The 21,611-nt window shown below is 45.3% G+C and overlaps 1 protein-coding gene across 1 annotated transcript; it reads left to right on the forward strand.

Annotated features, from left to right (window-relative positions):
* Positions 1 to 800: 800 nt before the first annotated feature.
* Positions 801 to 21,136, forward strand: LOC106543923 (IgGFc-binding protein). The gene is made up of 12 exons (XM_087728005.1): positions 801 to 1,268; positions 2,113 to 2,677; positions 4,291 to 4,889; positions 6,218 to 6,767; positions 8,674 to 9,272; positions 12,066 to 12,627; positions 13,490 to 13,689; positions 14,459 to 14,851; positions 16,765 to 17,051; positions 17,753 to 18,018; positions 18,831 to 19,429; positions 20,564 to 21,136. The coding sequence occupies exons 1-12, from the start codon at positions 801 to 803 to the stop codon at positions 21,134 to 21,136; spliced, it is 5,661 nt and encodes a 1,886-aa protein (XP_087584131.1).
* Positions 21,137 to 21,611: the final 475 nt, after the last annotated feature.

The raw sequence follows: 21,611 nt of genomic DNA on the forward strand, positions 1-21,611 counted from the left end.
TGGGTGGTTTTGTTTTCAGCATAGGAACAAGAAAGTGGATTTCTATTTCTAGTCAAACACTTGGAATTTTTGGATAAATGTCCAGGCCTTTCTGTTACAAATATATGCATTGTTTTCCATTATCGGGGTATAGATATTAATTTTCTGAGGGGAGGGATTATTGTGTTACCTCTGTTTATGTATTTAATTTTTCTTTCCGATAGTTCAGTGCAAATTAGGGGACTGGAGGCTAAAACATTTAAAGAACGGTTGCTGGAATTGCATGTGTCTAGTTTAATGTAAAGAAGGATTAGGGGAGACATGATAGCAGTGTTCCAATATCCCAGGGGTTGCTCCAAAGAAGAGGGAGTCAAGCTATTCTCCAAAGCACCAGGGGGCAGGACAAGAAGCAATGCATGGAAACTAATCAAGGAGAGAAGCAACCTAGAACTAAGGAAAAATTTCCTGACAGAACAATTAATCAGTGGAACAATTTGCCTCCAGAAGTTGTGAATGCTCCAACACTGGAAGTTTTTAAGAAAACATTGGATAACCATTTGTCTGAAATGGTATAGGATTTCCTGTCTGAGCAGGGGGTTGGATTAGAAGACCTCCAAGGTCCCTTCCAACTCTGTCATTCTAATCTACAGTATTCTAAATCAGTGTTTGTCAACCTTGGCCACTTGAAGATGTCTGGACTTCAACTCCCAGAATTCCCCAGCCAGCATTCGTTGGCTGGGGAATTCTGGGAGTTGAAGTCCAGACATCTTCAAGTGGCCAAGGTTGACAAACACTGTTCTAAATAATAAGCTATCAGAGGCATGAACCTCTGGGGCTTTCCAAATATTTGCGATGTGCCTTTTGTCTTCACAGCTAACTTCTTACCTATCAATGTCATCTTCTGGAGTGAATCAGCCTGCGAGGAGAAGTGCCAGTGCATGTTGGACACTCATACAGTGATATGCCAGGCTGAAGGCTGCTCTGTAGATGAGGCCTGCCAGCCGGTTTCCTGGTACCACGTGTGCCAGCCTATGCACAGTGCATCCTGCCAAGTCTTAGGTGGACAACATTATACCACCTTTGATGGCCGACTGTACCATTTTCAAGGTGATTGCACTTACGTGTTGTCTCAGGTATGTGCCCCCTTGCACAACCAAAGCCTGACGTACTACCAGTTGGAAGCCAAGGTACAAGGAACCGCCTTAGGTGCACCGCACGTAGAGTATTTGCGCCTGATAGTCTATGGGCAGGACATAGTTTTAATGACCAACTCTACTGGGCATGTCATGGTAAGTCATCTAAATTAGTATCCCCAATTCAGCTTATGACTTAATTCTTCCCCACCTTCTTTGCTCTTTGTTTGCCATTTCCTCTTTCTTCTTCCTCTTCCTCTTCCTCTTCCTCTTCCTCCTCCTCCTCCTCCTCCTCTTCTCCTCCTCCTCCTCCTCCTTCTCCTTTTTCCTTCTTCCTTCTTCCTTCTTCCTTCTTCCTTCTCCTTCTCCTTCTCCTTCTTCACATTCAACTCATTCTCCTTCACTAATGTGTCCTTTAAGGAGAACTTGGATAGACGTTGTTTAGGGATGGTTTTATTTGATTCAACTTAATTCATTAGTGGGACTTTGACTCATGGACCTAAATGGACCTTTCTAACTTTCAGAATCTGCAATTTTTAATTTTCAACCCTAGATTAGTAGCCCCCCAATCTTGTGGGCACTAAGGACCAGTTCCATGGAGAGAGGGTTTTTCTGAGGACTGGAGGGGGCATAGTTTCAGGTGCTGCCTGGATCCAGTGGGTGGGATGCTGGCAGCTCCCTTGTAGATAGAGTTGCTAGTATTTCATCTCGAGTTTTTTCACCTATAAAACCCTTGCTCTCTTCAGTTAGTTGTGCTTCTGTCTATCTAATCATATATTTGGGGATAGTAGCTTAGGTTGCTTTGCACTGCAGATTTCGGTCTTGGGTGGCATCAAATGCCTCAACACTTGCTTAAACCCAGTATGATTGATTGATTGATTGATTATGGGTCAACAGATTGATTTTGACTCTTCATGACCAGATAGATCAAACAATCCAATGTAGCTAAAATGAAAGTGGTAATTCTGAGTCCACTTTGTTGTATGGAAACCCTTGGTAGATTGGTGGAATAAAGACCCTTCTTCCTGTGGTCCTTCTTGGTGGCAAGATCCAAATGCGTAAGAGTGGCTTCTCCATGATGATAGATACTGACTTCGGAGTGTCAGTTTCTTACACTGGCAATCAACATGTGGAGATTGGAGTTCCTACCAGATATCAAAATGTGACTTGTGGCCTCTGTGGATCGTTGAATGGTAATCAGTCAGATGACTTCTCAACCCCCAATGGATCCTTGGTGGAATCGGTGACTCTATTTGCTCGAAGCTGGCAGGTCAAAAATTTTGTGGACCATTGTGGGGACATCCAACCACCACCAACTTGCCCCCTGACTAAATTGGCCAATTATTCCGGCTCAGAACACTGTGGCATTTTAGAAAAATCCCCAGGTCCTTTTGCTAAGTGTGCACAGATGGTGCCTGTATCTAGCTTTATGGAAGTCTGTCTTAATGATGTTTGCACATCTGGAGGGAACCGGACGGTGCTATGCAATCTCCTCCATATTTACACTGAACGTTGTCAAGCAGCCAACATCACAGTTGGGCAATGGAGAGAAGAGACACAATGCGGTGAGTAAAATTAATAAACATAAACCAACAGCCTCTCAATCCCTGGAGGAAATCATAATAAATGTCACACTGCAGTGACTAATCAGTAGAGAGAGATGCAATTTGTACATTCTGGTCCATTAAAAATATGATGAATGGGACTTAAGGCGCATCCAGACAACTGGTGGGGAATGCTTTCTTCTAATCCAGGAGCCTCCAAATTTGGCAACTTTCTGACATGTGGACTTCCACTTCCAGAAATCCTCAGCAGATCATGCTGGCGGGGGAATTCTGGGAGCTGAAGGCCACAAGTCTTACAATTTCCAAGTCTGGAGACCTCTGTTCTAACCAACAAACATGTGTCCTGATTGCTCTATTCTGATGGATGATCTTCTTGTAATGAAACTCGTGATTGGCACTATCCTAAAAGTTTTAATGGGGGACGCATGAAGGAATGAGACTGGTAGATTTTTGGTAGATGAGAAAAACATTATGTTCTTATATGTGCATGTGCCAATGTATGTGCATATGAACCATCAGTTGCCACAAGTTCTTATTGCAACACAAGTTACTGTATTGCAACTTATTGCAAGTTCTTATTTCAACCTTCCCATCTAACTCAGCAGACAGCATCCTTGGAGAGATGGACATGAGGTAGATCCACCTTTTTCCAACTTGGTGTCCTCCAGACACGATGGTCTTCGGCATCTAAAACCAATTTCATTGTATTTCTTTTGTACAATGACAATAATGAAGGCTATACTATCTAGAGCAGTGGTTCTCAACCTTCCCAATGCCGCGACCCTTTAATACAGTTCCTCAGGTTGTGGTGACCCCCCAACCATAAAATTGGTGTCTCAGTTTCTAAGACCATCGAAAATACGTGTTTTCTGATGGACTTAGGTGACCCCTGTGAAAGGGTCGTTCGACCCCCAAAGGGGTCCCGACCCACAGGTTGAGAACCACTGATCTAGGGTTCCCCATCCCACTGGTTGTTGTCACTGATGGTGATAGCATCTTGAAAATGAGACACAACTCACAGGGCATCAGGTTGGAGAAGGCTGAGAATGGATGGAGGTGGAACAGGGGTGGGCTTCAAAAATTTTAGCAAGGGGTTCTCTGCCCAGTTGCTGGGTGGGCTTGGCCATGGTGGTCGTGGTCTAGTCGGCCTCCTGTACCACATGAGGGGGGTATTTTTGCCCTCCTCGGGCTCTGGAGGCTTTCCTCGAGTCTCCGGAAAGGCAAAAATGGCCTCTGCAGGCACTGGATGCTCTCTGGAGGCTAGAAACAGGCCCGTTTCTCACCTTCTCGAACTTCCGATAGCCTCCCCGAGCCTCCATGCATGCTCTGCACTTACTTGCATCCACAACGGGCTGTGTAGGGACTCCTGGGAGGGGCAGGGTGGGCAGGGCCAGCCACGAATAGGATTTGGGGGTTCTCCGAACTGCCCAGAATCTTAGCTAGAGGTTCTCCCGAACCCCTGCAAAGCCCCATCAGCCCACCTCTGATGGAACATGTGACTGAATGAACAGCAAGGCATAGTTCATGATTCATAGAGGAGGTATTGGGATCTGGTTTGGTGCAATAACATGTACTTGACTTGTGTCCTCTTTCGTGCATCCTTTCTCTTTCAGAAGTCACTTGTCCAGAGAACAGCCATTATGAAGTCTGCTCCACAGCTTGCCCTGCCAGCTGTCTGGATTCCACCGCTCCGCTTTTCTGCTCTAAGCCTTGCCGAGAGGGCTGCCCTTGTGACAAAGGCCACATTCTCAGTGGAGGTGCATGCGTGCCTCTGAACCATTGTGGCTGCACACTAAACAACCAGTATTATGAAGTGAGCAATGAGGAGATCCTGACAGATTCCTGCAGCAGGAAATGCTTCTGTAGGCAGCCTTCTCACCCTATGGAATGCCAAGAGCATGTGTGCAGGGCTCAGGAAACCTGTAGAGTGGTGGATGGCGTCTTGGGATGCCACGCTGAGGAAGTTGGCAATTCCTGGGTGTTTGGAGATCCCCATTATGTCACCTTTGACGGAGTGGCATTTGATTATGAAGGGACATGCACGTACACCTTGAGCAGGTACTGTGGCCCTTTGAACAAGTTACCGAGTTTTACTGTCAAAGTGCAGAATGAACATCGGACCTCGTTGGCAGCATCCTGGATCTACCAAGTGGAGGTCGAGGTCTACGGACAGCAGATTGTTATGATGGCGGATCTGTATGACAAAATACAGGTAAGGTGCTTGTTTAACCACCACTCACTTAGCTGCTGGTTAGTTCGGCATCCCCGTAATTGAAAAGTGCGTTCAGCATATACAGCAAAAGTGCCTATTGTTTTTGGCCTGTGCCTGCAGAACACAATTCCTTGGCTGAGTTTTGTTTTTGTGTTTTGCTGTGGTTATTATTCAATATCTTCTTCTCACTCTTTGTGGTTTCACCGCAAATGTACCACCAAGTCTCCTTGACAAAACTGCAGACCGTTTTCAAAAAGGGAAGCCACATCAGTAAATATTTATTGAAGGTATAAAAATGTTCATTCCCGAAATAGCTTTGACCAAATCCAAGAATAGCTATAGAAGCTGGAATAGCAAAAACAGCTTAACCAGTCTTGCGTCATATAGAGGCCACATGCTTGAAGTTCATAGGGTCAGGACGAAACCCTGCATTTAAATTTAATCTAAAGCCATGAAATACATATTATATATTCACTCATCATCTGTTTGGCGATATTTAGCCATTCCCACTATAATTGCAATTACTTCTGGTGATTATGAAAGTCTCAAGCCAATCCATTTCAAAGAGTGCCATATTGACAATAGCAATAGCACGTAGATTTATATATGGCTCTATAATGCTTTATAGCCCTTTCTGGCAGTTTACAATGTCAGCATTATTTGCATATGGCTCCCAACAATCTCTCTCCTCATTTTATCGATCTCAGAAGGATGGAAGACTGAGTCAACCCCATCTGGATCGAACTCCAGGCTGTGGGCAGAGTTAGCAGCCTGCCATTGTTGCATTTTAATCATTCTTCTTCTTCTTCTTCTTCTTCTTCTTCTTCTTCTTCTTCTTCTTCTTCTTCTTCTTCTTCTTCTTCTTCTTCTTCCTCTTCCTCTTCCTCTTCCTCTTCCTCCTCCTCTTCTTCTTCTTCCTCCTCCCCCTCCTCCCCCTCCTTTTAATTCTTCTTCTTCTTCCTAGTGTATTCCTGCAGGTGAAGGGTCTGCTTTTCAGATCATTGAACACCACTTTGCATGGTCCAGGGCACAGAGTCCACAGCTTCCATATCTTTGTTGATGGTGTCTTGCCATCTCTCTTTTGGATGCCCGTGAGGTCACTAGCCATTGACTTCTAGTTGGCAGGCAGTCTTGGCCATGGTGGAAGGTCCTGCTCTCTGGACATATCCATATCAGTGGAGTTGGACTTCTCCCATCTTCTCTATAATTGGTGCCACACCAAAATGTTGTCGAATTCTAATCACTGTGCCCTCAGTGGAAAAGGTATTGCAGTTTATTGTGAATGATAAACAATGCTGCCTTGATTTCTCTTCTCCTTTCCATCTCAGGTGAATGGTCTTCTGGTCAACCTGCCATTTGTTCTTCCAGCGGAAAAGCTCTCTGCTTACTACCATGGCTTTTCCATCCACGTTCAGACCAATTTTGGTCTCTCTGTCTCTTACGACTGGTCCTACTCCGTATCGATGTCTGTCCCCAAGAGCTATTCTGGGTTGCTTTGTGGTCTGAGCGGAAACTTCAACGGGAATCAGAAGGACGACTTCCAAAACCCCAATGGCGGACTTCTTTTCAGCCCTACCGCTTTCAGCAACAGCTGGAGAGAACCGAATTCCCCTTTCCACTGTACAGTTGTTGGGCTTCCACCCTCCTGTGACGAATCTCAGTACTGGCCTTTGCATTCTTGTGGGATCATCCGTGATCCAAGTGGGCCATTTCAGCTATGCAGTGACCCTGCTACTGCTCAAATCCACTTTGAGAACTGTGTGAAGGACATGTGTGTCACCTCTGGCAGCAGCCTATGCAAAACCCTGGGAGCATATGCTCAGCAGTGCCAAAGCCGTGGAATTGCCCTTCAGCCCTGGAGGGAGAAGACTGGGTGTGGTAAGCTGGTGCAGATTTACAACCCTGGTGTCACAGTAATTGTCAACATCTAGCTCGAGAATCAGTGGTGGATTCAGCCAGTTTGCACCTATTCGGGAGAACCGGTTGGTAACTTTCTAAGCAGTTCGGAGAACCGGTTGTTGGAAGAAATCTCCTTTTGTTTTTTCCCACTTTACAGGGCTAATCCTGTAAGGAAGGCAGGAAGGAAACATTCTGGTGTTGTTTCTAGCCTAATCTTTATTGCCCTGCTTACAGAAACTGCCTCTCCGGTTAACCCTTATTACCATTGTAACAACTAAGGCAAAGTGCCCATCAACCTGAGTGACATTGACTTGGCCACGCCCACATGAACACATGACCACCGAGCCCCGCCTACCCAGCTGGTCATTAGGGCAGAGAACTGGTTGGTAAATTATTTGAATCCCACCACTCTCGAGAATCCAAATAAAACTCTAGATAGGATCATTCCTTTTTTAAAATAGTTTTTATTAAACATTTTTACCTTAAGCACCCACAAAAAGAAAAAAAAAACAAGACAAGCATAACGATATAAAATAGTTATACAGCCTTCTGTATCGGCATTCACGTTTAGCCTTTGTAGTTCACCATTCTCCATTGCCTTCCTTAGATAGGATCATTCCATCCCCCAAAATCTTACTGTTCGTTGAATACACTGCATGGTAATGTCGAGGCAAAACTAACTCTGAGGTTCCTCAAATACCAGCTCTTAGAATTAAACAATAATTTTCCCAGCCGAACCCCCAGCTTCTCATGTAGTCCATTAAAACAAGTTCTCTTTGTTATGGGAACCGCCGGCTTCAACTCTACACCTGTTACGATGTCCTTGAAAATGTTTCAGGCTCTCATGGTCTCCAGCAGAATCGTAGAAGTTTCATTTCTCCATCTAACCTATTTGAAAGCAACACCTCCCCCCCCCCGTTATTCTAATGACAAGTAGAAATGAAGGGGACAGTAATATTATGTATACTCATGCATAAGGTGGTGCAGTGGTTAGGGTGCAGTACTGCAGGCCACTTCAGCTGACTGTTATCTGCAGTTCAGCGGTTCTAATCTCACCGGCTCAAGGTTGACTCAGCCTTCCATCCTTCCGAGGTGGGTGAAATGTGGACCCAGACTGTGCGAGCGATATGCTGACTCTGTAAACCGCTTAGAGAGGGCTGAAAGCCCTATGAAGCGGTATATAAGTCTAACTGCTATTGCTATTGCTATTGTTATAGAACAGCCTTACTTACCTGGTCACCTTCCAGAAATGTGGGACTGCACCTTTCAATAGCTGCAACCACAGATAAACCCAGAGCATCAGTTAAATAAAAATTACTTATGCCCATAGAGGCACAAGGGGTATCAAACTCATGGCCCGGAGGCCAGATCCGGCCTGTATGGTGCTTAGATCTGGCCTGTGGGGATGTCCTGGAAACAGCAAAGGACCGGCATCTGCCAGTGAAAATGGAGCTCAGGAGGGTCGCATGCAGCCCACCCAAGCTCCGTTTTTACCGGCAGAGGGTTGCAGGAGGCCGTCGCAGCTGAAAACGGAGCTCAGGAGCCCATTTTCGATGGCAGACAGCTTGGGCTGCCACAGGCGCCCCCGACACGAATAACGTTGAACTGGCATGCCCAGTCTGCCCCCCCAAAAGTCAAACACAAGCCTGATGCAGCCCTCAATGAAATTGAGTTTGACACCCCTGACATAGACTGTCTCATCAATACTTACAAATGTCCCTTAACTCACTAGTTCTCAAGCTTTTCTTCACCACAGACCCCCTTCATTTTTCTTAATTGCTCCTCAGGTTGTCCTCCTCTTCCCTTCGGTAAAGCAATAAGACAGGATTTCTACTTCGGCATTCTCAAATGTTGATATATGTCCATTTTTTCCCTTCCTCTCCAGAGTTGTTGTGTCCTGCTAACAGCTTTTATGATCTCTGCGGACCTCCTTGCTCGTCCTCTTGTGCCTCCTTAGCCACACCTTCCAACTGTCCGACTGGTTGCGTGGAAGGATGCCACTGCAACCCTGGGTTTGTGCGGAGCGGCGTGGAGTGTGTGGCCCAAGATCAATGCGGCTGCACTTACGATGGGAGATACTACCTGGCTGGGGAAAGTTTCTGGCCGGGAGAGGATTGCAGGAGCTTCTGCAGCTGTAACAGCACCAGCCATGCTGTGGAGTGCGTCAACTCCACCTGCGGTCCCGGAGAGTTCTGCGGCACCCGGAAAGGCACTCATGGGTGCCACAAGCTCTCAGATGGTCTCTGTCAGGTGTCAGGGTATCTTCACTATACCACCTTTGATGGGCAGCAGTTTGGATTCCAGGGGACGTGCAAATACGTCTTTGCAGAACTATGTGAAAGCACCGCAGGCTTGCCCTTCTTTAGAGTTGAGGTGAAGAATGAGAAGCGAAGTAACCAGCTGTTGCCCATGACATCAGAAGTGTTTGTTCAAGTGAAAGCCCACCAGATACGTCTGCAGAGAGATTTCTGGGGAAACATCAAGGTAAAGATCTTGGGCAAGAGCAGCTTTTTCCGGCTAGGTACCTGTGGGACTACAGCACCCAGAACTCCCTATCCCTGTGATCCAAGTTGTAGTCCTTACATGCCACCCAGGGATGTGTTGCTCCCAGCATTACTGCCGGTTCGGTGCATGCAAAAATTTTGTGCACGTGCGCTTGCTTCAATCGCATGCATGCCAGATACGCACTCTACATGTGGGTGCATTTGCACAAAAATAGGTCTGTGCACGCGCAAAACATTAAAAAAAGAAAAAAAACATTTGTGCAACTGAAATTGTTCTGCACATGCGCAGAACTGAAAATCAAGATGGCGGCCCCGTAGGGGAGCTGGGTCAGGGACCCAGGCCTGGGTTGCTCCCAGTTCCAGGGACCAGGATGCCAAATCACTACCAGTTTGGCCAAATTAGTCTGAACTAGTAGGAACTTTTAGGTAAGCACCCCATTGGGAGAGCGAGTGTGTTCAGAGAAGCGTTGTGAGAGTTGTGTTGGAGAACATACAAACCAGCATACAGAGACACTGCAGTTTAAGTAGGCTTTTACTTTCATGGAAATAGAGGTATCAGAGTCCATCAAACAGTCCAAGTCATACACGGATAAGACAGTCAGTCATCAATGTCTTTCAGTTAAGGGATAATCCAAATAACATAGTCCAGTATCTTACAAACAGTCTGGTACTCAAAGTTTGCTAGCAGTTGCAAAACTTACAATAGCTCACGGCACTTTCTAACAGCCAGCTTCCAAAACACTCAGAACAGATCAGCCCAGCATCTAACAGACAGAGAGCTAACAGTCATTCTGGCTCCCTCTTATGGCCGATTGAGGAAAACAGCAACCAATCACATTTTACACTATGATTTAAAGAAACAGGTATAGCATGGTTACATGATTTATATATTGCCAACCCAACCATTAGATTATATTCCTAACAGGAACCCACCTCTGATGCCACCACGTTGGGCACCAAGAGGGCACCAAGTTGGAGAGAACTCTTCTAGATATGTCTATGGAGGTTCTCAAATCATCCAGGTCATGGTTTTCCCAGAGGTGCTTCTTCCAAAAGACAACTGGATTTTCTTGTTTTTTTCCCCCCTTGAAAACATGTTGCTTCTCATCCAAGAAGCTTCTTCAGTTCTTTAGTCCACTAATTCAGAGAAATAAGAAAATAAGTTGAAAATGAAAATGTAGAGAAAAATAGAAGAATACAATGACCTCTTTTGCTTTTGAGAGGTTATCCCAATCTTGTCTGTTTAGTTCAGTGTTTGTTTTCAACAGAAGAAACACACAAGCAGGACATCTAAGGAACAACTTTCTTTGTAGCTTGAGGTCTCAGAGAAACACACACTCCAAATAAGGTTGTTCGATATAAATGCCATAAGCTGAAAGCTGTTGAGCAACCTGACCTGTTGATAAAGTTAACGTTGTAGAAAGCCACCTAAAACACTAGCTGGCACCATGACAAGTTCCACAAGAAAACTGCTTTCTTTTTTCTTTTGTGGTAGCCGGCATGAGGACCTGAAATTTTAGACTCTCTCTTGACCTTGGAGGGCCAACGGGCTGGTGGGGCTGGGACTGGTGGGGCTGGGGAGGCATGGGCATGGTGGGTGTGACATGGGGCTCATGTTGGGGGCACCTGTGGTGGCCAAGTGCTAAGGTAGGTCTTCCCTGAGACTCTCCTTCCTTCCTTCCTTCCTTCCTTCCTCCCTCCCTCCCTCCCTCCCTCCCTCCCTCCCTCCCTCCCTCCCTCCCTCCTTCCCTTTCTTCTTTTTTGTTCTCTCTTCCTTCTCCTTCCTTCTTCCTTCCTCTCTTTCCTTATTTTTCTTTGTCTTTCCTCTTTCCCTTTCTCCTTTCCTGTCCCTTCTTGGATGCTCAAATGCAAAAGGGGAAACACTGAGTTTGTTTGGCTAGCACTTTGCCAGCAAAACCGGAGCTCGGGAAGGCTGCATGTGTGCCGGCCTCCTGCAGCCCTTTGCCAGCAAAAACAGAGCTCAGTTTGTGTTTGTGTGTGTGTGTGCGCGCGCATGCGTGCACGCCCCCAAGTTCCATTTTTGCTAGCAGAGGCACTGCGGGCCAGTCCTTTGCTATTTCCAGGTAGGCTCCACTGGCTGGATCTAAGCACCCCGTGGGCTGGATCTGGCCTACAGGCCTTGAGTTTGACATACCTGGCTTAAAACCTGCTTAAAAACCTGCTCACTTGAAACAACCAAATAACAACTGAGATTTACTAAGCTTACAAGCGCTTACAGTGAGCATCAGCCTCCCAAGAAATCATTGGCAGTTTGTTGAGCAACCCTAAGCAAAGATAGACCACAACTTATATACCTTTGGCCTACTACATTTCAAAGAAGAAGACAAAGGACAAGGCCAGACATGGTGTCAATTGCAGCATGACATTGGAATGCTTTTGATAAACCTATTTGAATGGCCTTCTCATTATTTGTCCATTCCTACTAGGTCAGCATGCTAGCTATACTATTGATTTCTTTTAATGGAAGTGATACATAATCAAGGGGAAAATAATCCATAAGGACATAGAAGTGGCTGACAGGCTGGTTTTCTACCACAGTGTGGTGCAAGTGGAGAAGGGCAAAAGAAAGGGTGGATTGGTGAATGAAAGAGGGCAACACAAAAACAAAGGAGAGAGGAAGGGAAGGTTCTCCCGCGGAGAAGCATCTTGACCTTTAAAGCTTCTTCGGATGAGTAAAAATAGATGTTTGTTCTTGGGGGGACCTCCAAATTAGCCAGCCTTTCTGTCTTTCATCTTTACTTCTTCAAATCAGGTCAACGGAGCAACTGTCAATCTCCCAGTGAACCTCGATCAAGGAGAGACCGTCATTTTCCAGCATGGAGCGTATGTCATTCTGAAAACAACATTCAACCTGGTTGTGAGCTACGATCTGATGCAAAACCTCTTCGTCGTCCTTCCTCCCCAATACATGGGACAAACCTGTGGGCTCTGTGGGAATTTCAACCGGGCGGCCCACGATGACTTTGCGATGCCCAACGGCTCGCTAGCAATGGATGTCTTCCAATTTGCGGCCAGCTGGAATTCCGAGAGTAGCTGTAAGGATGTCTCTCCTCCTGGTTCTTACTCAGAATGTTTGGAGAAGGAACAGCTCCTCCAGGCGAAATACAAATGCTGGATCATTCAAAATCCCCAGGGGCCCTTTGCTTCTTGTCATTCCCAGGTTACTCCAGAGCCCTACATGCGTGACTGCATATTGGACCTTTGCATCTCTGCCTTGGAACACAGTGTCCTATGCCACTCCGTTCAGAACTACGCAGCGGCCTGCCAACGACAAAATGTAAACATTTCTGCCTGGAGGAACGAGAGTTTCTGCTGTATGTATCTCATCCCTTCATCCTACATGCCATTTTGTTTTCGTACTACTGTATGTGATCTAGGAAGACTAGATATAGATAATGCTCCCCTACAGGAGATAAATACACTTTTTCGAAAAGCGTGCTTTCTGAATCTAGCACCAGACCTCCCATGAAGACCCATCTTATAATGTTCTGGTAACGGTCCCCTACTGTTGTCATCTAGAGCTTGGGTGGACAATATGTAGCTTTCCAACTGTTGTTGCATTGCAGCCGGTGGGCTTGGGCCTGTTTGGCTTGAATTGTGAGCAATAAGCACCATTTCAGGATCAGTGGTGGGATTCCAAAACTTTTCCCTCTGGTTCTATGAGAGTGCGCTTTGCGCGTGTGCACAGCACTCAAAGAACCACCCTCGGTGTCAGCGCTGGTGGGCTGAGCTGTGTTTTAGCTCAGCTCAGGTGTGGCAATGCGCAAATCAACTAAGCTAAAAAACAAGAGAATATAGGACAGGGAATGACGCAGGTGGGAGGGCGGGGCCAACCAGAGGTGGTATTTGCCAGTTCTTGGAACTACTCAAAGTTTCAGCGATCGGTTCTCCCAAACCGGTCCAAACCAGCTGAATACCACCTCTGTTCAGGATCCTGTTCATCTTATTAATCTGGAGGCTTCAGATAACAACTTTCTTTAACCTAATGTACTGTTGTAGGAATGGCAGTATCTAGGAGTAGTATCTCCTACTCTTTCTAGCACATGTTCACTCTTCTCTCCCTCCCTCTCCCTACTTAAAAAAAAACAACCAGATCTGGACTTCTACTCATAGGTTCTCCCAACCGATATCTGGAAATTGCTGCTTCTCAGATTATCCCATTCTTTCCCCCTCTAGATTTTCAGTGCTCAGAACATAGTCACTACAAGCTCTGCAAGAACTCTGTGGATAAAGAATGTTCTGCTAGTTGGCTTCAGGATATCCAAGGTACCGCTTGCTCCGAAGGATGTGTCTGTGATGATGGGTACTATCAGAGTGTCGACAAGTGTGTCCAGCTGGAACAGTGCGGTTGCATGCATGATGGACGCTATTATAAAGTAAGTAGGATTCCTCATCAAAGCCAACATTTTGTAATGTGGTGGAACATGTACTTTGCTTGCAAAAAACGTTTTTGGGAAAATTAGGAGAGTGAAGAAGTTGAGGAGAAAATGCCCTAAATCAGATGCCATCTTCTCAGCGAGCCCTGCAGAACAATCTGGAAAGTTGAATAGAGCAGAGGAGACTCAATGAACATTAGAAAGAGGCAACATGAATGGAAGGTAGCCGTGACTATGTTTGTGATGCTGCTTTTCTTGTTTCCTTTTTTAGCATTATGAGTTATATTCATCATGTGCAAAAAATAAATATAAAAAAATATTAATTTGAGCTAAAGGTCAAGGTTATTTTTCATCCTAACATTCAGCACTTTGAATCCATCCTAATACAGGTTTATTTCAGCTTGTCCATAAAGATCCATTTGTTCAGTAACAATCATGTTCTTGCCTTTGTCCTCACCATTTGCTAATTTGACCACATCTAAATGTGTCATTTATCAATTAGCAAGATACGTCTTTTTTTCTGCGGAAGGACTAATAACTCCCTGGGCTGTTATTAACGAAGAAATTATCCATTAGATCTTACAAGACAGAATTCTAACACAATTCCTTTTGGCTAAAATTATGACTTATAGCCTTGTCAGACGCCTAATTTTCTCAATAGTTTGAATGGAGTATCTTTCCGATCTTTACACAACACAAAAAAATATTGAAAAACACCCGCTCTGTTTTCACTGCATCTTCCATATTGACCTCTATGTTCTCCATGCAGATTGGAGAGCACATCTGGCTGCCGGGTTGTGCTAAAAAATGCCGTTGTGACCCCCGTGGCAATTTTCGCTGTTTCCCAGCTAGATGCAAGATGGATCAACAATGCACATTGAAGGGGGGGCAGTATGGCTGCCACAGTTTCCTGACCACCTGCGTCATCACAGGAGATCCTCATTATTTCACCTTTGATGGTGCACTGGTGCACTTCCAGGGTATCTGTGACTATGAGGTCTCTCACACTTGCAACTCCACCCTGGATTTCTCCTTCCGAGTTGTCATTCAAAACCGACACTTCCAGAATCCCAGAGTTTCCTTTGCTTACCGGGTGGAAATCTGGTTTCAGATGCACCAATCCAGTTTCCATGTTTTCCTTGAGCGAGGCAAAGCTGTCCACGTGAGTAGCGATAGACTCATTGACTTATGGACTCATAGAATCATAGGGCTGAAAGGGACCTTGGAAGTCTTCTAATCCAACTCCCTGGGACAGGGATATCAAACTCAAAGCCCGGGGGCCAGATCCGGCCTGCGGTGTGCTTAGATCTGGCCCATGGGGCCACTCTGGAACCAGTGAAGGACCATGTGCCTCTGCCAATGAAAATGGAGCTTGGGAGGGTTGTGCATGGCCCTCCCAAGCTCCATTTTCACTAGTGGGGGTTGCAGGAGGCCATCACAGCTGAAAACGGAACTTGGGAGCCAGTTTTTTCTGGCACAGCACTTTGGCCACCACTGCTCTCCCAACACAAGTGATGTCAAGCTGGCCATGCCCACCATGGCCATGCCCATCATGCCCCCCCAAGGTCAAATGCAACCCTGATGTGGCCTTCAATGAAATTGAGTTTGACACCCCTGCCCTGGGAGATCTTGTGTCATCCTGTACAAATGATTGTCCAATCATTTCTTTCTAGAAAACCTGGAGCACCCACAATTCCAGGAAGCAAGATGTTCCATTGATTAAACAACTTTTGTTGTTATTGTGGGTCACATATTAATTTGGGGAAAGCAAACGAAGTGAGTTTACTTAAAAAAAAATCCAAATCCCAAATCAGTGCTTCCCAAAGGTATTACCTATTGGGTAAATTACCCAAAATTGGGTAAAAGTATTTTTGACACACAAACCCATGACCCAATGACACCAGGTATAGGTATTTTGCATAGTTTGGGTAAAAAGGACTTTCTGGGAAAGGAAAAAGTATGGGAAGCACCATGCTAGAACATCTCTGCTTGGTTGCTGACAGGGTTGGGTCAACTCCTTGTTTAGCAACGTAGGCAGTCATTCAGAGAAGACAAAGTTTTTTCCTTCCGTCCTGACCACTTTTTAGAGAGGCACGATTGAGAGCGTTTTAACAAACTGCATCCCTGTTTGGTTGGGTGGCAGCAGTGCCTCAGATAGAAAGTCCATACAGAGAGTGGTGAGGACAGTCGAGAAGATTATATGAAGCTCACTTCCTGTTATTCAGGATACTGCTTATAAGCATTGTTAGAGACCTCATATACCCACTTTATGGGCTTTTTCTATTGCTCCCCTCTGGGAGGAGATTTCTAAGTATCTATAGCAGGACTGCCAGAGTCTGTAACAGCTTTATTTCCTAGGCCATCCATCTGGCAAACTCACAGGATTCTTTCTTTTCGCCATGTACATGTATGCATCCGATCTAGACTGTGTTGTTTCTCTGTTTCACATAATATATGTGGGTACATGCATAATTTTGTATTTATTTACTTTGTTATGGTTTATGTAGTGTATATTGGAGGTGGTGACCCTTTGAGAGCTGTATGCAACAAAATGTCATTTTTTTTAAAATTGAAAATTTTGAAAAAAAAATTTTTACAAATATTTACCTCCCTCCCCCTCCCCTCCCCACACCCCCCCAACCTTCCCCCCCTCCCAGCTTCCCAGAACCAATACAGGGTATAAATCTTTAACAAAGATATTCTAAGATAAACTTAAAAAAAAGTTAGTATCATCTTTCATTTGAGCTTTAACTCCTCTTTGCTAGGCTAGCTCTAAACCGATTATATCATTCCTTGTTCCTTCAGTCATAAACTATCTGGAATTTCTTAGTCCCATATTTATTTTGAGTATAGTCAATCCATCTTCTCCACTCCAGTTTATATCTCTCATTTGGTCATATATGCTGATATTTTAGCCATCTCTGCTAGGTTTGTTACTTTTAATGTCCATTCTTGAATAGTAGGCAAAGGTCATTTTAATGTATGCCAATTAATGCACATTCAAAGTGATAATAAAGTTATTCTGAGTCTTAACTTAGCACTGCAGGAACTTTTACAGTATTTCTTTTATGAAAGGTTAATGGCCAAAGAACCCAACTACCGGCCAATGTAGGGTCCATTGCTCGGATCCTGAGAGTGAGGAATATGTTGACCGTGAGAACCAAAGCTAATGTGGAAATACAGTTCAACGGGGCAAGTAGTGTCTTCATACGTGTGGGTCCGGAGTATCAGAATCAGCTCTGTGGCATGTGCGGCAACTTCAATGGTGATGCTTCGGATGATAAACTTTTACCCTCTGGAAACAAAGCCCTGAGTGATGCCCAGTTTGGAAATGCTTGGATATCCAACACCAGCTCTGTACGGTAGGATGAGCCTTTTTTCTCTCCCCATCTGAAAAGCTAGAGCACCCTGGAATCGGAAGAGCCAGAAATTCTGATGGTCCCAATAGATTGCAGGATATTCAGGACAACAGCATTTGAGAAGAACGGTGTTTCAAAAAGAGAGTAATTAAAACGTTTTAATCAAATAGATCAGCTAGTCCTTTACCGACAGCTCAGTCTCTTGGGTGATGAGTAATGATGCTGTCAACCCTGAAGCTGATCTGATTGAAACCATTTTGAACTGCTTTCAGTGTTGCCACACTGGAGCCGAGGGATAGGCAGGGGGGAATTGAGATTGAGGGGAATCTGTAGCCAAAACAACCTATTTTCTCTTGGGAACCAAGGACATTCTCACACCTGGTCAGAGGAAGGCGGGGTGATGCTACCCGGTTGCCAGTCTACACTGTAATGGGACCATGTGACTGATTATTTTGAGAAAGTAGAAAAACTTTTACTTTTCATTAGGTGAAAACTGTGGGGGGCTTCAGAGTCGGTTTTCACCAGATATATGCCAATATGATAACTTTTAGAGTTGGTTTTCCACCAGCTGTGCTGATATAATGTATCCAATAAACATATTCTTTGAGGAATCTACCTGCCTCGGAGTTTTGCTTGGTATGGATTTATTATTTGGAACTCTGACCTATACCTTTGTAACTCTTTTCTTTGTCTATCTTTTTCAGCTGTAAGAACGACACCAAAGACCTTATTCCTTGTCCAAATCAACACAAGTACAGACAAATGTGTGCGATCTTAATTAACAGCTCAGGGCCTTTCTCCGAATGTCACTGGCTCAATAACCCAGACTTGTATTATGAATCCTGCGTCTATGATTTATGTCAGTACGGATTGGGCAATCGCATGTTCTGCATGGCCATTGAAGCTTATGATGAAATGTGCACCATTACTGGCGTGAAGGTGATGGACTGGCGACAGGCAACAGGATGCAGTAAGCAAAATAAGAAGGGTGGTTTTCCATTAGGAAAACGTCTGTAGATGTATTTGAAAGTCAAGGCGCGACCACTGTATATAACATCTCCCCTTGGAAATGATAGTTATCACGAATGACAGCAAGTGACCATATTTGATCATTCGATATACTGTACGATATTAAACTACCATACAAATAATTGTCAAGTTTGTACTATCCCACTTAGTTTATTTATTGTCAGGCAAAAGCAATAGCAATAGCAGTTAGACTTATATACCGCTTCATAGGGCTTTCAGCCCTCTCTAAGCAGTTTACAGAGTCGGTATATTGCCCCCACAATCTGGGTCCTCATTTTACCCACCTTGGAAGGATGGAAGGCTGAGTCAACCCTGAGCCGATGAGATTTGAACCGCCGAGCTGCAGAACTAGCAGTCAGCTGAAGTGGTACTGCACCCTAACCACTGCACCACCTCGGTTCCAGCAACTGGAACTAGTCTCAACCATAAACTTTATATGAATAAAGTTTGAATATACTTTATTTCTGAATTAGTCTCAGCCAGAAACTTCATTGTTAGTCGCCTATGTTACAAGAATCTCACCAGACTGACTGTATTCCCCTGGGAACGGTCAGATAAGATTTCAGGGATTCTGGGGTGAAGTCACTGTGTCACTTTCTCCAGCGAAAAGACTCTAAACTCAACCCCCTCTTAACACCACCTTCCAGTCTAGCCGGAGATTCTACCTGATATATGTTACAAAAATATGTTGGGTGCATTGTTTTGCCTGATGGCTGATGCACTCCCAAACCCATTGTTTCTTGTTATTTTCAGGCATCACCTGTCCAGTTAACAAGTACTACGACTTTTGCGGCCCAGCTTGTCCTGCCACATGTGCCAACCTCCAGGCCCCTGCCCTTTGCAAAAAACCATGCGTCCCGGGCTGCGTCTGCAGGGAAGGCTATGTCCTGAATGCTGGCGTCTGCATACCTCTGAAACTCTGTGGCTGCACGCTGAATGGCCGCTATTACCAGCTGGGAGAACGAGTGATCCTGGGGGACGCTTGTAACCAAAGATGCATCTGCGTGCAAGCTGCTCACCCGATGGAATGTCAGGAAGTAGCCTGCAAAGCTCAGGAAATGTGCAAAGTTGTGGGTGATGTACGGGGTTGTTACCCAATGACATTTGGCCTGATGCAACTATATGGCCCTTCAAACTATGTCACTTTTGACGGTGTTCCTTTTAGCTTTCAAGGGGCCTGCAAATACACCCTCGTTTCATACTGTGGCCCTCCAGGAAAGCTTCCCAGCTTCAACATTCAAGTATTAAATATGCATAAGGACTCTGTCTTGGTATCCTGGATAAAACAGTTGGAACTTGAAATCTATGGGGAGAAAATAATTGTAGCAAAAGGGCAGCATGGCTTAATAAAGGTAAGAGTACTGTAAATTCTAACTAGTTTCCATAGGGATAACTGTAGGATCTAAACAACTGCCTTATAAAGAGTTTACATTAGCCCTTCAAAGTAGACCAATAGCAATAGCAGTTAGACTTATATACCGCTTCATAGAGCTTTCAGCCCTCTCTAAGCGGTTTACAGCGTCAGCGTATCACCCCCAACAACTATCCGGGTCCTCATTTTACCTACCTCAGAAGGATGGAAGGCTGAGTCAACCCTGAGCCGGTGAGGTTTGAACAGCCGAACTGCAGAACTGCAGTCAGCTGAAGTGGCCTGCAGTGCTGCATTTAACCACTGCACCACCTCGGCTCATGACCAGACTAGGAAAGCAAAGCTATGAAATCTAATACTGATTTTATTCAACATGGCTGCTGCATCTCTGTGCTGCACGCTTTCCGGATGCGACTTAGAGGAAAGCGGTGGCTCACAGCTGCTAAATTGTACAAGAGACTCTCTCTGTCCCAGGAAGAGCAGCAGCGGAGAGAAGCAGCCGCTGCCCTGGAGAGCAAAGATGGAGCGGAGCAGGCCCTGAAAGGCTGCTCGGTCAACACTTGTTGCGTGGCGAAAACCGCCCATGTGCGGAAGCTGTGAGCGTGCACATGTGCACACACCAGTGGTAGGTTCTGGATCCTGTCACAACCAGTATGCTGCAATGTGGCTGGGTATCCACCTCAGGCATGTGTGCTGTGCATGCATGTGCATGCACATGCACCCATTGCCCTGCGATATTCCAGATTCTCTGCGGAGGTTGCTCAGGTGCCGTATGCTGCGTGCATGTGCACAAATGGCCTGGTTGTGTTAAAAGCAGGTAAGGAACATGGGTGGGCCCACCAAAACACTGTTCCGGTACAGTGGCCGCTTCTCCCAGCTGCCACCAGTATGCCCGTACCGGGGCATTCCGGCCGGAACCCACCCATGCGTTCACATTTTTGGCAAACCGGTTGTTAAGTGGGTTGAATCCCACCACTGCATTTACCCAAGAAGAAGGGTCCATTTGTCCATCCAGTGATACATCTATCTAGTCATTGAAGATGGAAGGTGTATAGATTAATGAAATGAACCTATCTATGAATTTGACAAGGATATTTTTCCCCTGGCTTTGTCTTAGGTGAACGGACTCCTAATGAATCTGCCCATCACCCTTGCGATGGGAAAACTCTATGCCTATTCTACTCCTGCCTTCCTCACTATTGAGACCGATACGGGCCTCTCTGTTTCCTATGATTGGTCTCACCATGTGTCAGTTTCAGTTCCTGAAATTTACTCGGGGTCCCTCTGTGGCCTTGGCGGAGATTTCAACCAGAATCGCCACAATGACTTCAGGACTCCCAGAGGTTTGGTGGTTCAGGATCCAGAGACTTTTGGCAACAGCTGGAAAGATTCTGGCTCCCCATTCCACTGCGCAGCTGTCGGGCCTTTACCAAATTGCAGTGAAACGGAATTGGCCCAATACCGATCTCTGGCTTATTGTGGACTCATTTGTGATACGAATGGGCCATTTCAAGACTGTCATGACCCAACGGAGGCTCAGTCTTACGCAGAGCATTGTGTCAAGATCCTATGCACAACACGGGGCAGCCAGAAGATTCTGTGTGAAGTGCTATCTACGTATGCCCAGAGATGCCAAGCAAACCACATCAAGATTCAGCCATGGGGAAAAATCACAGGGTGTGGTAAGTGATATTCAATAGAAAGACTGATTTTATAAACAGAAATGAACATTTGTGCAGGTTTGCAGATGAAATATGGTGTCTGTTAGACATGGCATTCCACTGTCAGAGAATCTCGCTTCTCTTTCTGCAAAATAGTTTTTAAAGAAAAAGGAAGAAAGAGAGAGAAAGAGAAAGAAAGAAAAAGAAAGAAAGGATGGATGGATGACTATATCTGTTTGTGCATGAATCAGACCTTCACTCCTGTCAATCTGCACTGGAAACAATTAATGAACGAGCAAAACATTTGGAAGGAAGTGTGTAACAACATCACATAACAACAACTGTGTGTTTTAAATGAAAATCCTTTTTATCAAGGAAAGCAAAATACCCAGGATAATGGTGCAAGATCCAATCTGGGTATCAACTCTGAAGCGAACCTGGCTGAAGCCATCTTTTGCTGCCTCATAGTTGTCACGAACCTTGAGAGGGGGAAGGGAAGGGAGA

This window comes from Thamnophis sirtalis, unplaced genomic scaffold, assembly GCF_051295495.1.
Source record: "Thamnophis sirtalis isolate CommonGarterSnake01/CBP01778 unplaced genomic scaffold, rThaSir2_p1.2 scaffold_13, whole genome shotgun sequence".
Lineage (NCBI taxonomy): Eukaryota > Metazoa > Chordata > Lepidosauria > Squamata > Natricidae > Thamnophis > Thamnophis sirtalis.

Excerpts from the sequence above, each read along its gene's own strand:
- LOC106543923 (XM_087728005.1), top strand. The coding sequence starts at position 801 with ATGAACCTCTGGGGCTTTCCAAATATTTGCGATGTGCCTTTTGTCTTC. Across the intron at positions 6,768-8,673 it reads GAGGGAGAAGACTGGGTGTG|AGTTGTTGTGTCCTGCTAAC; the intron begins GTAAGCTGGTGC and ends CTTCCTCTCCAG. Across the intron at positions 13,690-14,458 it reads ATGATGGACGCTATTATAAA|ATTGGAGAGCACATCTGGCT; the intron begins GTAAGTAGGATT and ends TTCTCCATGCAG.